The sequence below is a fragment of the Gopherus flavomarginatus genome, chromosome 7 (genome assembly GCF_025201925.1).
Source record: "Gopherus flavomarginatus isolate rGopFla2 chromosome 7, rGopFla2.mat.asm, whole genome shotgun sequence".
Classification (NCBI taxonomy): Eukaryota; Metazoa; Chordata; order Testudines; family Testudinidae; genus Gopherus; species Gopherus flavomarginatus.
The window spans coordinates 86461684-86476644 of NC_066623.1; the positions used below are offsets into that span (position 1 = coordinate 86461684).

General features: G+C 43.8%; 1 protein-coding gene across 1 annotated transcript in view; it reads right to left on the reverse strand.

Moving 5' to 3' along the window:
• Window positions 1-8500: 8500 nt before the first annotated feature.
• Window positions 8501-14961, reverse strand: part of LOC127055301 (calcium-activated chloride channel regulator 1-like) — a 30524-nt gene continuing 24063 nt past the window's right edge. The window contains exons 12-14 of the mRNA XM_050962139.1: window positions 14055-14219; window positions 12176-12412; window positions 8501-8907 (exon numbers count right to left, since the gene is read on the reverse strand). Of these exons, the coding sequence (XP_050818096.1) occupies window positions 8501-8907; window positions 12176-12412; window positions 14055-14219 (809 nt within the window). The remainder of the gene's footprint in view (window positions 8908-12175; window positions 12413-14054; window positions 14220-14961) is intronic.

Sequence of the window (14961 nt, forward strand, 5' to 3'; positions counted from 1 at the left end):
AGTTTTAGTGGATTTAAAGTGTCATGGTTGGCAAACTGAAAATGTTACCTACTTTAAGGGCTACATTTTGGCGTTGGAAAGCCAGCAGAGAAGTGTATATTCTACTCCTGGTGGAATTCTGAACCAAACATTTAAAAATTCTGCACACCATATTTGAAAATTCTGCAACATTCTGCATATTTTATTTTTCAAAATAACACAATGTAATCATGCCAGTTTGAAATTATGTTGGTAATTTATTTCAAAATATCTGTCAGCAAATATGTCTGTAACAATACAGACCAAACAAAAGATTCTGGTAATTTTCTTTTGACAAATAGATTCCTCACTAGGCATATTGATACAGACCTTTGTCTAATTCATTTAAATTACAATACAGAACTGTATTTCCTACACCTGTCAGCAGCAGTGTAAAGCCTTAGGGGAGTCAGGGGTAATGGAGGACTGAGGGAGAAAGAAGGATCCTAGGAGTGAACTTGAAGGGTGTTGGGTGTGTGTGGGAGAAGGTTTTTTTGGGGGTGGGGGAGGGAAGGGGGAGTGGGATTGCTAGTTAGTTGGGAAGCTTCCCCGATGCAGACACTGGCTGACCCCAAGCCTCTCCCATTTCGTCAGGCTCATCTGCCCCTGTTGCCGCACCCTCACCCCACCCCGAGGGATCTCTGCAGCCCTGTTCCCCCTCCCCAGTCCCAACGCTGCCACCCCACTAGTTCCTGAGTCCATACCCCAGTTTGCCCCCCTCCCAGCCATTCTGAACCCGTCTGTGACCCCCAGAAACCCTGTGTGCCCCCCTCTCTCCTAACCTGGCTCCCTGGGCAGGATGCTGTGATGAACTTCTATTGCTGGGGGAATTCTACAGCCCTGACCGCCTTGGCTGCGCTGGCCAGCAGGTTGGTTTCCTGCCCCTCCTTTGCTGTTCCGGCGGGCTGGCAGGTTTGTTCTCCCCATCCCGTCGCTGCTCCGGCCGACCAGCAGGTTGGTCCCCTCCCCGGCCCTTTGCTGCTCGAGCTGGCCGGCACGTTGGTTTCCCGCCCCCCAACTCTTTGCTGTTCCGGCTGGCTGGCAGCTTTGTTCCCCTTCGCTGCTCCGGCCTAGAGGCAGGTTTGTTCTCCACCCACTGCTCCTGCCGTCACGCAGGGTTTTTTTTGCTTGGGGTGGCAAAAAAGCCAGAGCCGGCCCTGGTCACTAGGGCTCAGTGCAGAAAGCTGAAGTTCCACCAGGCAGGACTGCAGCCGGGGGCCCTGAGCCCCACCACGTGGGGCTGAAGCCGAAGCCTAAGCAACTTAGCTTCTTGTTGCCCCCCTATGGTGTGGGGTGCCAGGCAACTGCCCTCCTTGCTACCCCCTAACATGGGCCCTGGCTTTTATATGCAGAAGAACAGTTGTGATGGCACCCCCAGGCCATGGAATTTTCATAGCATGTTGACAGGGGGCCTCAGAAAGAAAAGGGCGAGAACCCCTGCACTGAGGCGTAAGGCTTTGTGTGCAATGCTTGGCATGTGTTCCAGTGGTTGGAACATTGGACTGGGCCTCAGGAGACCTGGGATCTATTCCTGGCTCTGCTACTGGCCTCTTGATTGACCGTGGGGAAGTCACTTCACCTCTCTGTTTCTCAGTTTTCCCCCTGTAAAAAAGGAGAAACTGATAATGACTCCTACAGTGAGGCTCACTTGCCTCTTGTGAGTGCCCTTGCCAGTTGGCTGTGTCTGTGCCTACACTCCCGCTGTGTTATGCTGCTTGTGGTGACCCCTGTTGGCAGTTAACTTTCTCAGGCAGGTTTTCATCTAAGGCACACATAGTTCACGTGTGAAACAAACACACAAAAAAGACCCCTTCTGGGGTAAATTGTCCAGCAGAGCCTACCACAGTACCCTCCATAAATCTGTTTAGTTGCAACCCTGTCTCTGGCCTCAATTTTAGTCATAGGACCTATCACAGTACCTTTTTGGTGTTAGCCTGCAGCCCTGTCCTGGGTTCAGTTCTTAGTCTGCCCAACAGGGCCTGTCACAGTATCCCAGTTATAGCCCCTCCTGGGCTAGTTTTCAAACCCTCTCAGCCACTTCTGACCTCGCTCAAGTATTGCCCCTGCTCTGAGATGGAGCAGTGGCCCCAGGCCGCCTTCCCTGCAGATTCTCCACCAGTTGCCCCAGCTCTCCAGCTGAGTCCCTTTTTACAATTCAGTTCCACCCCTTCTGGACAGGGATGGCAGGTTTGTATAATTTTTGGTGGTGCCCAGAAAGGGTCCCAAGTCCTGCCTGCCCCCACCCCATGTGCCTAAGGCTCTGGGAGAGAGTTTGGGGTGCAGGCTCTGGGAGGGAGTTTGGGTGCAGGCTCTGGGCTGGGGCAGGGGATTGGGGTGCAGGAGGGGCTTTGTGGTGCAGGCTCTGTGGTGCAGGAGGGAGTTTGGTGCAGGAGGGGAGTGGGGGATGGGTCAGGGATGAGGAATTTGGGGTGCAGCAGCTATGCTGCCCTGGGGCTGCAGAGGGGGGCTAGAAAGCAAGACTCCCCCCAGCCCTCTCCCCACCAGCAGCAGAGAGCTCTGGGGAAGGGGAGGAGAAGGAGGACCCCCTCCCCAGCATAACACTCATGCAACCCCTCCCAGGCTGCTGCTCAGGAGGTCCAGACAGGATAATCCCTGCCCTCAGAGTTGACTCGGAGTCGCCTGCTAGGCAGGGTGGGCTGCCCTGTGCCTCTTCCCCCTGCAGGCGCAGTAGCTGCCTCAGCCTGCCCCCAGCGTTGCTCCTTTGTAGCCAGCAGCAGAGCGCAGTGTAGAGCTGCAGGGGGCAGCCGCCCAGGCTAGGCACGCAGGGCCAGGGGAGAGACCTGGCCCAGAACAGAGCCAGGCCCCCTGGGCCCTGAATTTGCTGGAGCCCGGGCACCACAGGCCCATACAACTCACGATCCTGCTTCTGTGGGTAACAAAGTTCAACAATTACTGACTCTCTTCCAAGTCTTCAGCTCCCTCTCTGGACTGCTTCCTTACTCAGGGCTTAAGCCACTTCCTTAGTGGCTGGTGGGGGGAACCTATAAGTAGCACCAGCCTACTGCTTCCCTTTAACTACTTGCTATGTTGCCAGACGCCTCTTCTTTCTTAGCCTGGATACCTTCCTTGCTTTTCAGGCTCCAGACAGCATTGACCTGTCCAGCCCTGCAGCCAGCCAGGAGCACCATCCTTGCTCTTCTAGCTATAACCAGCAACTGCTCTGCTCTGGCTAGCACCTCCTTTTTATAGGAGCCTGCTGGACTATTATTGGCTGCTTCCCTGTGGCCTCTCTAGATAGTCTGGAGGACCTTCCTCTACTGTTCCCTTTCCTAGGGCAGGGTGTGGTAGGACTGTGAGGCCTCAAGCAGTGCTTTGAGATCTACTGATAAAATGCATTATATGAGACCTGAGAATTAATTAATTATTATTATTATTACAAGGGTGTGCAGGGACCATGCTTAGGAGCACTTTCTACTTCTATACAAAATGTGTATCTTTCACTCCACCCTGAGCTGCCCGTGTAGCTAACCACTGCTAACTGGTGTGTGGCAGTACTAGCGGGTAGTCATTGTGTGACAGATTTTCGTTACCAATCTGCCTGGAGCGTCAGTTGTTCAGGCTGAGCCACAGGATCGTTTGGGAAGGAGATGACAAAACGCATCAAGTGTCTAGATTTTAAAGCTTTATTGATAAAATAATGAAACAACAGCAGAGTGTGCTGGGACTGTTCCCACGTCACTCAGGGGAAGAAAGAAAGTGTTAGTGCCTCCAGGCCCTAACCCACTTTCATACTCACTCCCGCGCTACCCCGACTGGCCAAGTCTGGGAGTAACGTCAGAAGAAGAGATGGGGAAAGATGTATGGGAGTGCTGTCCTGGGCCCAGGGCGTCCAAGAATCTGCTGTGCTTTCCAAGTTGCTCCAGCTCTCAAGAGGGTTTTAAATCCTGGTCTTCTTTGGGGGTGGTTTCATCCAGAGCCCTCTGTTCCTGGTGCTCTTTGTACTAGTCCAAACAAGCTTGCTATGGTCTCTTTTCCTTTTTCAAAACATCCCGGCTCCGGAGACTGTGGGGTTTTTTTTATTTGTTTGTTTTTTGTCTTGGTCTTCACTGGTCTTGTTATTTTTGCAGCTCTGTCTCACTTAGTTATTTTTTCACAGCTGGTCAGGAGGGTTGGACATTCCCCCCTTCTGTCTTGATGGGTAGCAGCTGGTCTTGGGCTGGAGTTCTTTTATCTTCGGATTAATCTTGTTAATTGCAGTGTTGAGTTAACACATTCTCTGCCCTTTTCTCCCCCTCCTTTCTGGCCTTTTGTGACCCACAAAAAAACCTTGCACTCTTCACTTACACACCTTTAACCCTCCCCAAAATGCTTTGCAATGCTTGCAACAGTGTTAGCAATATACAGAACTGATCTGCCTTCCTAGAGGACTCCCTAAGGGGAGGGGACCTTTGGGTTGTGACAATGGCCTCACCAAACATGTCCTTTGGAACGTACAGCACTGCCAATGCTGAGCCTAAATCAAAGCTCATTGAAATCAGTGGATCAGGCCCACTGTTAACAACCTCTCCTCTTGCACTCAGGAAACATAAGCAGCCAAGTTATGGATGCCTCCTTTACAGATGCGTTGGAGGTAATTAGGGTTGCAAACCCTTCAGGATTGTCCTGGAGTCTCCAGGAATTAAAGATTAATTAAAGATCATGCCATTAGATGAAACCTCCAGGAGTACATCCAGCCAAAACTGGCAACCCTAAAGTGACGCACTACACAACATGGCCTGTGAGCTCCTTGGGGTAAGATTGTCACTTACAATGTGTGAGAACACTGGCCACAGTGAAGAAGCCCCAATTGCAGTTTGGTCCTTGAGGCACTTGTGCAATATAAAGAAGAAAAAGAAAAGCTATCAGAACTGGTAGATTAAAACGTGGATCTGTCTTTGACTGTTGATCAGAGCATCCTTGAAGGAGCTGTTTGGTCTATTGGGTAAATGTTTGATTTTGGAAACATAATTGGAAGCATTTTGTATGTGTATTTTGAAGATTCACTAGATGTCAGCATAACCAAGCATGAAACTAATAGACAACTCTACGAACAGGAGAACTAGGACCGGGATGTCTGTAGAACAAAATTTATAGTTTACCGTACATATGAGGATTGCTACATTTTTATATTACTCTTAAATATTTCCAGGACCAATATCACAACTGATTACTCTTACTCTGTGATGCCATTCCTACTGACAACTTCTGTGGAGTAGGAATGTAAATACTTCTGAGAATGATGAGCTGGTAGTACCCTCCAGTTTAGAGGTAGGATGAGCAGGCAAAATGAAGTGCTACTGAGCAGGTGGAATGCAGGTAAAACTAGGGGCACTTGAGGGGGTTAATACCTGTCAATGTTGCTTTGTGGTTGTAATTTTTCTCTTTATTTCTCCCCCAAAAGGAGTCTTCTTAGCTTTTCTCCAGAATATGATGACTATTCTTCCAGACAGGGAGGAGTGGCCCTCACTCCTTCTAGGAACCATCAGACCTGATCTTGAATCCACCAGAGAGATTGTTACAAAGTGCTATGAGGTGCTACCCCCCTAGGTTGAGGGCATTGTCTCTTTACAGTGCTCCTAGCTTTTGCCATGTCAGGAATGAAGGACCAGCCCTAAACAGAGATCTCCATATACTGATGACAGTTTGATTACCAAGGCTCCCAGGCCACTTTTTCTATCAGGAAACAGCTCAGATATATATGATTGGGCAGGTCATCAGATGAAAAATCCTCTGTTCATGGAACATTTCTCACCAGGGCTAGAGGTTAATTGAAAAATAAAAAGCTTAAACACAATCCTCAAGTCCCATGGTCTGGTCTGTTTCATTGGTCTTTATGCATAACACACTGTGTAATAAACAGAAGGCCTGGAAGTGCAGATACTCTACTAATCACCTCCTTGTGTCCTACTCACCTACACCCACAAAAAGTGAAGACTATCCACAAAATGCACCAGCCAAACAAAACTGGGAAATAACATTGCCTTTATGTGTAGAAGCGTAACTGTTAACTTCATGTTATTAAAAAAAAATCTGGGAAACAGAGAAATTGCACTAACCAATCAGACCCATGGTCCATCTGATCCCAGATACCTCTCTCAGACAGAGTTTGTTTTCACTGGTGATTTGCAGTTAATATGTTGGTAAAAGCTAGCATAGACATTCCTCAAATGTTTGTTCCAGGCATAGTTCAAATGTGGTAACTACCTTGAGCTGTCAGTTAATTAACTTATACAAAATTTGAGTGTAGCATACCCATGTTAGTCAATACATCTATATTGCTAAATATACTTCAGTGGAAGCAGTAAGAATCCCCCAAATGGGCTGTGACATTGCCCAGGGCACAATCTGGACAGTTGAGTAGCTGTGTCCCCTCAACTCTCCAACTGGGGTGCCTTTTGCACTGCTTCACTGCATGAACAACTACCCTGGCCTGTTTATACACAGCCTCCAGCCTGCAAAATCACTCCCAGCTGAATTATATGAGTGCTTCTAGCCAGCCACTCCTGAACTGTATTGCAGAGTGACACCAGTGAATTCCCAGCCCCAGACTTGTCCCCAGAAATGTGCATCTTTTACTGCCCAAGCTGTACTGTACAAGCTTATAGAAAGTCCATCATTTCATAAATAGAAAATGATGTGCACAAACCCTGCTATCTCAAATTAAGTCTCTCAAACACTTCAATCCAGAAACATACACTGGTTTAGATAAAACAAGTTTATTAACTACGGAAAAATAGATTTTAAATTATTACAAATAATGAGGCAGGAAAGTCAGAATTCATTACAAAGAAATAAAAGGTAAAATGCAAACTAATACCTAACTTAAACTAAATGAATTTAACACAAAATGTTTCTCTCACTATATGCTTTCAGCAGTCTGGCTGGATTCCTGCAGCCAGGACCACTCCCTCAATTCAGTGATGCTTCTTTTATCTTTCAACTCTTGTTGATGCTGTGAGGGGAGAGAGGTGATTTAGGGCTTCTGTTGCTAATTTTTATATCTTTTCCTCCTCTTTGAGAATCATCTTCAGCTGGGGTTCAGGTGAAGGCAGTCTGTTTACATGGGAACCCCCAGCTGTGCCATTACCAAGATGTAAAGTTCTTACTCACACCCTTCTTCCTTCCAAAGAATGGCCACTTACCCTGTTGGTAGTCCATTTGATTGTGTTGACACCTGCTGAGGCTTCAATTTGCCTTTTGTCTCAGAGGAACTGGTCTGAGCTGCTTTCTCAGACTTGGAATATCCCTTAGTAACATCATACATAGAATCTTATGACTTTAAATACAATGTTGCCACATATATTTTACCAGAACAATAATGATCAGCGACTTATGAGATTTCAGATTATACCTCACAAGGCATAGTTTGTAGAAGATTTATCATAGTTTTGTAAAAATGGTGAACAAAAAGGAAATCAGTGCATCACATGGACAATTATGGAATAATAACGCATGGAAAAGTTTCTCCCTAGCCCCTGTTAGTAATGAGCTGATGACCTGCAGCATGAGGGTTTATGTCCCTTATAAAATAATTTCACCCCATCTAATGTAACTATGGATATTTTCATTACCCATCCTTTCCCATTTCTGCAGTGTCACATCCACACAGCACGATGTTGCAAGTTGGGCTTGCAGGATATGGGAAAGATGAGTGAAAAGCCATTTTTTTGAATAGTTTTTCCTCCTTGATGCCACATACAGCTGCTTCTATCATATTCTGTGATAGGTAGCATTCCTGCTAATTTGGCATGTATTGTCTTCTCTTCTACTATTTTGCTTTTGTTCTTTTGTTAATAGTTTAGAGTTGGAAGGTTTGATTGGTGATTGGTGATTATATCAGGAAGAAAGTGTTTTCCATATGCTCATTTGTGGATACTGTATGGCCCTGATCCTGATAATAGTTAAAAGCCTGCATAACTCTCCTCCCACGAGTAAAGTTGTGCATGTACGTAAGCATTTGCAGGCTCAAGGCCAATAGAAGTATATATTTTTATTTCCTACTTACTGTACATAACTGAAAGGATGTGAAGGATATGTATAAAAATGACAGATTACAGAGCTATCAATTTGTGTTATAAAATCTCAAGTTCCTGACAGCTAAGCAATTGGAAAACAAAAATAGAAAGACTTTGTTTTTGCTACTTTTTTAAAATAAAGCACTGAATACCTAAAGTTGCAAAAATCTTGCAAGATAGATTGTAATTTATACTTGTGTCTTACTCTACTGAGTACATGCTTTTAAAGTCAGTATTTTGTCTATGTACATGTACTGTAACGTAGCATAAAGTCACTGAAAGCAAAACAGAAATACGCATAAATGCACATCTATTTTAAAGTCAATTGACTTAATTTTCAAAAGTATTACACAATTATTTAAGTCTTTCCTTATATATTTTAAAAATCACAAACAGGACAAATTAGGATAGATTCCTACTGAGCTTTCATCTTAAAATTAGTTCTATTACATTCTGATCTCAGGGCCTCACCTTCTGCTTTTCTTGTGTAAAGTGCAAGCAGTTAAACTTACAACTATTAATACAGCTGCTACACACCCAGCTACTATTAACACTATTGCCAAAACACTAATACCTTCATTGATAGCATCATCATTAGGAGCACCATCAGGCGAGGATTCCTTTGGAGTAACAAACAGAGCTACTTGTGCTATATTAGACACTTCTGAGGTCAGGGAGGCATTATCAACTGCACGTATTGCAAAGTAGATTATAGTGTCATTTTCTCTTGTGATATTTTCTGGTTTAAAATGAAATGATTCTTTGGTGCCGGCAGGTTTAGGTACCAGACCAGAGGTATTCACGGAAGTAGCATTCTCAAAGGTGTTTCTTAGGTCCAGAAGACTTTCACTCATTTTTATTATGTATCTGTCAGCTGGAAAAAGAGAGGAATATAAGTAAGAGTGTGTTAGTGTGCCTGTTATACTATCTGTAAATGCCAGGATAGCACAGGATTTGTAGAACAGTTTTGTATCTTTATTAGATACTCCCGGGGGCAATTCTGTACCAAATAAATAAATAAATAAAAATTGTGCACACAATATTTGAAAATTCTGCATATTTTATTTGTCAAAATAACACAATATAATAATTCCAGTTTCAATTTTTTGGGTAATTTATTTTACAATGTCTGTCAGCGGGTATGTATATAATAATACAGACCAAACATGAAAGATTCTGGTAAATGTTTTTACAAATAGATTCCTTACTAGACTTATTAATACAGAATTTTTTGTAATTCATTTAAATTACAATACAGAACTGTATTTCCTGCATCTGTTAGCAGCAGTGCAAAAGCTTGGGGAATCAGGGGCAATGGAGGAGTTGAGGGAGAGGGAAGGAGCCTAGAAGTGAACGTAGAGGGAGTTGGGTGGGAGAAGGTTTTTTTTTTGGGGAGGATTACTAGGGAGTTGGGAAGCCTCCCCCATGCAGATCCTGGCTGACCCCAAGCCTCTTCTATTCAGTCAGGCTCATCTAACCCTGTTCCCGCAGCCTCCCAGTTCCAGGGGTCTCTGCAGGCCCCTTCTCCCCTCCCCAGTCCCAGTGCTATCACCCCATTAGCTCCTGAGCCCATGCCCCAGTCTGTCTCCCCCCACTAGCTATTCTGAACCCATCTCTGACCTCTCCCAGTCCAGTAGCCTTGTATGCCCCACTCTGTCCTAACCTGGATCCATGGGCAGGGTGCTGTGATGAACTTCTATTCCTGGGGGAATTCGTCAGCACTGGGCATAGAATTTTGTATTTTCCTGCATAAAATACATTTTGCCTAAGGTTTCGGAGTGGTAGCCTTGTTAGTCTATAGCAGTAAAAAGAACAGGAGTACTTGTGGCACCTTAGAGACTAACAAATGTATTTGAGCATAAGCTTGTGTGGGCTAAAGCTCACTTCATCAGATGCATGCAGTGGAAAATACAGTAGGAAGATATATATACAGAGAACATGAAAATTGGGTTTTGCTATACCAACTCTAATGAGACTAATTGATTAAGGTGGTATGGCAACATCTCTCTCTCTCTGAGAGAGAGAATCTTCCTACTGTATTTTCCACTGGATGCATCTGATGAAGTGGGTTTTAGCTCACAAAAGCTTATGCTCAAATAAAGTTAGTCTCTAAGCGTGCCATAAGTACTCCTCGTTCATTTTGCCTAAGAAGTGATGCAGTTTTTCATTTGCCCTCCAGAGGGCAATGTGGTGCCAAACAGCTGGCATGAATGCACCAAACTGTTTTGGCACCACAGCGGCCTCTGGTGGGAATAACGTGGCATTGCAGCACTTGTTAGGCACATGTTTTTTCTGTGGGAAAATACAAAAGAATGTCAGAGGAATTCTGCATGTTCGCAGATGCACAGAATTCCCCCAGGAGTAATCCTTCTAACTGAGGTTATTCTTCCATTGCTGGCTTCTCTAGTTATACTGTTGTTATGATCAGGAGGAGTAGTGCAAAGTAGCCACATAGCAGAACCTAGACCAGTGCTTCGGGGATTTAATGGAGTTGTTGGTTTGTTCCCTGATGAGTTGATTGCCAAAAGTTGTAGGCATATGTAAAAATTTTAATCTGAAGCTGCTGTCCATGCGATTGTAGGTTATTTATCTTAACTTCTCTGTGGCTTATGCTGATGTGCTGACTATAACATAAGAGTCACGTGACCTGGTTATAACATACTTAAAATGTGTATTATAGAGGAGATCTAGCTGTGTCCCCATAAATGGATTAGAGCCTTGGACTATCCACGGTGTAACTGGGTCCTCTGATTTATGTACAGTTGCAGTGTACACAGGGGCTAAACTGGGGAACAGTCACTGGTGAGTATGTTTTTGATTTAATTTTGCCTTTGTAAGCTAGTATTGGTTGGCTGGTATAAAAGTTTTGCACTTCTGCTGTAAAAGTCTCAGGGTTTGGGAATATTACATGTTTCTCATACATTTTTGAAGGATTAAAGGGGACTAATTTTAATATCATATTGACCAGGTAATTTATGGGGTTACTCTGAGGACTGGTCTACACTAGGAAAGTTTAGAGAGAAAATCTACTGGAGGCCAGGCCATAATGATGGTAAAATTTTGCAGCTGGTGTAGGAGCAGGATTTTATAATTGTACTATGAGAAGTAATGTATGATTTGATTTCATCCTGCCAGCTGCCCTTTTTGAATAGCAGAAAGGAATGACCCTCTGGGACTATGGGATTCTGTTTCCCATATGCATTACAAATTGGGCCTTTTTTAGTTCTTTGTTTTAAGGTTTAGTTAGTAAGAGACAGGATCTTGTATTGTGTTAAGTAGATTAGAGGAACGTTGAAGGCCTGGGCCTCAGAGTGAATTGTTTTGGTTATAAAACCTAGCAAGGTTTAATTTACAATGTCTTTTTGCTCAATATAAAATACTCCTATTTGTATTCTCAAAGGTCTCTGTAAAAGACTGTTTGTCTGAATGAAGCATGCATGCATCAGGAAAAGATAAGGTGTGAAGGCCACTGTTAACCAGATGGTTAAGAAAGGAGGAGTGAAGACACTTATTGACGCCAGAGAACCATCAATGCGCATCCATGGTTGAGGAAGGGCAGATTGACGACCCTGAGGTGGAGTCTGGCATCCCTAAAGACAATTGATTAAATCTATCCAGCACAGGATGACCCTCCCGGAGGTATTTTGGAATGTTTACATCAAAAGATAACACCAATTAAGGAGTAACTGGTCATAAACTGACACAGCAAAATCCATTGACTTCAACAGAGAAAAAAGACTGTAAGAACAGGGTGCGTTGCCAGGGGACTTTGGTTTTGTCTTGCCACTATTCCAGGAGCATCGGATTGCGACCGACAGAGCCCGGCTCCCCTCTGTGACCAATCTGGCTGCCCACTAGATTGATCCAGACTCTGGACTGGTAACTATAAACATCAACTGGAGGGACTGTGTGCATGGAGTGTGTGTGTGTGTGTGACTGAAAAGCATATGCTAACTCCTGTATTCTCAATAAATGTGGTGTGTTGCCTTCTCCCCTATAAAAGATCTCGCGTGCTTTGTTTAAGCATAACAATGGGAAAGACATAACTTTTGTCCTCTGCTTGGCTGGCTCATTGTATGTAATTTCAGATAACTGACAATACTGCATCATTTCCAGCTGACTAAAAGAAAACTCCAACTTACCTTGTCCCTTATCCAAGTCATTCCCAGGAGCTGTCCAAGACAAGTGAATTTTATCTTCTTCAGACTGAGCCTCAAGGTCAGTAATTTTACAGGGTGGGAACACATCAGTAGTTCCTCCTGGTGGAACCTTCTCCACTACAAAAGAACCTCCTGATGCAACTCTGTTGAAACTTCCTAGCTTCGCTTGAACTTCCTCATCACTAACTTCAGGTTTCGGTGCATTCATTTTGATTTCACCTGCCCCAAAAGAAAAAAAAATTGCTCAAGCTATTTGAACATTACAAAACTCCAAATCATAACACACTTTCTATTTCGCATTCCTTCTCTTTTAACCTACTTTTTTTCTTTGGCTTATTCAAACATAGTGCAAAAATTAGTGAGGCTCAGACAGAAAACAAAATGAACTTCAGGATCCTGAATCCTTGCACAAAACTAAGGCAGACCCCAAAAGCAAACCAGATTTCAGGGGCAGTTGAAAGTAGCAACAGTGCCTATTATCAGGTGGGGTGATTAAGGTAATAAGCAGGTGTCAGTGGGAAGTGGCTGTGATAAGGTAGCTTCCACCTATCTCTTCCTAGCTATTGCAGGCAGCAGCAGAATTACAACCTCGTAGGCATTTCCTTACTTTTCTGGGTTTAAGTTGGACACATTTTTATGTAGACTTTTAAAATTCAGTATATTCTAAGTTTCTAGAAATACAGAAAATTCTGTCTGTGTACACATGTACAAGAAAGAGAGGATATGAAATGCAAAAACCAACATCAATCCATCACGAAGGTTGAGAAATCAGGCAGTCAAAAGTCAAGACATTCCAAAACCTAAGTTTTCTATCACCGTATTTTTTACAGTCATGTTGCACAATTTGTCTGGGTCTTTTTGGTAATGGCAAAAGAACAGTAAGGTTTATATTTAACGAGGAAAACAGGAGTAGGAAATACTGCACGGTGCAATGTACCCAAGTGAACAGCGAGGTACAAATCTTAACTGTTGGAACTTCCTGAGGTTTTTGGGTGCCTTACAGCTCAAGCTTAGAGAGGGGTCCTTACTCAATAGAGCTGCCACTCTATGTACCTAGAATCAGATTAAATGACAAAAAGTCAGTTACTATTTTTCCCCAAACCAAGTTCCATCTGCAGGGCCAACTGTTCTCTTCAAAGTAGGTCCCCAGTTACACCTGTACAATCCCACCGATGGCCATAGTGTTGTATAGACGTGATCATGGCTTTTGGCCTGCAGACCCCAGTGACAATGCACAAACCAGAAAGAATACAACTTGATATTCAGAACCTAACCTGAGTCTGCAAGGCTGGGAATTAGAACAGCCGTGTTGCTAACCTCTAACTAGCACAAATTTGTTCTGGAGTGATTGAGACACGAGTGTAGAATTCGACAATGCTCATTTTACAAAGACACTTCAGAATAAAGCTATATTTGAATGATGAATTAATTGTATTTTTGCACTTAATTTCCCTGGGGATTTGAGGTCAAAATAGAAATGCAAAAATAAGGGAAAGGAAAAAACGTACTAAGTCACAGCACACTCATAACAGACTCACTGTAAAAGTATAATTAACTGAGGCTTCATTCATTGATAAGGCTTAAGCAGTACAATCTTAATAGCAGCATTCATCCCTTTGGTTTCTAGAACTGAGAAACTTTAGCACACACATGGCTAATGGAAAGAGTCCTGAATAATGTGTCCAGAATACCCAACAGAAGAACAGAAAAAATGTGGATGCATTAAATTGATAACTTTAAACTTTCATAACTTTGAAACTGAAAGACGCATTACACACACACACACACACACACACACACACACCCCACACACACACCCCCACACACACAGAGTATTTTCTACTTCGTCAATGTTCCTTACCGTTTTCTATGTAGCCTGGTACATACAAGGCTCGACTCTGCCTACGGCCAAGTCTGACAGTCTGATTTCTCCCTTGGACATGCACTTTTAAGTTGTATCTACCATTTCCATTGAAAGATGTAAAGTACCTTGAATAGATTCCATCATTCTTGATAATATCAGCACCTAGACATACAAATATATCCAAACAAGGTACCTTTTGTTAAGCAAGGACATTTGTTGCTATTCATTTCATAAACATACATTGAGCCTACTCTTGCTTCTATTGAAATCAGTAAGAGTTTTGATATGGACCTAGGTGAAAACAGGATCGGTCCCATTGTGATGACATAAGCTCATTAAATATTTAACTGGAGAAAACAATGTAGCATTAAAACATGTAGCTGTGTATTTATATATACATATACATGAGTTCAAACAGCGAGTATGGTTGAATCAGACCCACAAGACCCCCTTCTGTCCCTGTGCTGGCTGTTTGCATCATGGGTAACAGCACAGGAGAGGAAGAAGGCTCTGCACAGCCACTACACATGCTCCTTCTTGGCACAGTTTCTCTCTCCTACTGTCTAACACACCCAACATTGTAGCTGTGTCAGCATATCAGGGCACACGTGCTCCACCACTTTAGACCCAACGCAGGTTACTCCCATCTTGACCAGAGTCACAGTCTCTCCTCATTTGCTACCCCTTAGTCTGTGCTCATGGCATAGCCATGTCTGAACCCTTAGTGATAAGCTTGGAAGTAGCAGGCAGGGGCAGATTCTAAAATGCATACCACAAAATGGGGATTGTACAAATTTCTAGACAATATGTAAGGAAACTGTTGTGAAGAGAAACCACTCAGCAGCAAGGAAGGGGTTAAAGAGAGCCTTTGGCCCTAGCTAGCCCCGCCCTGTTACACCTGCAG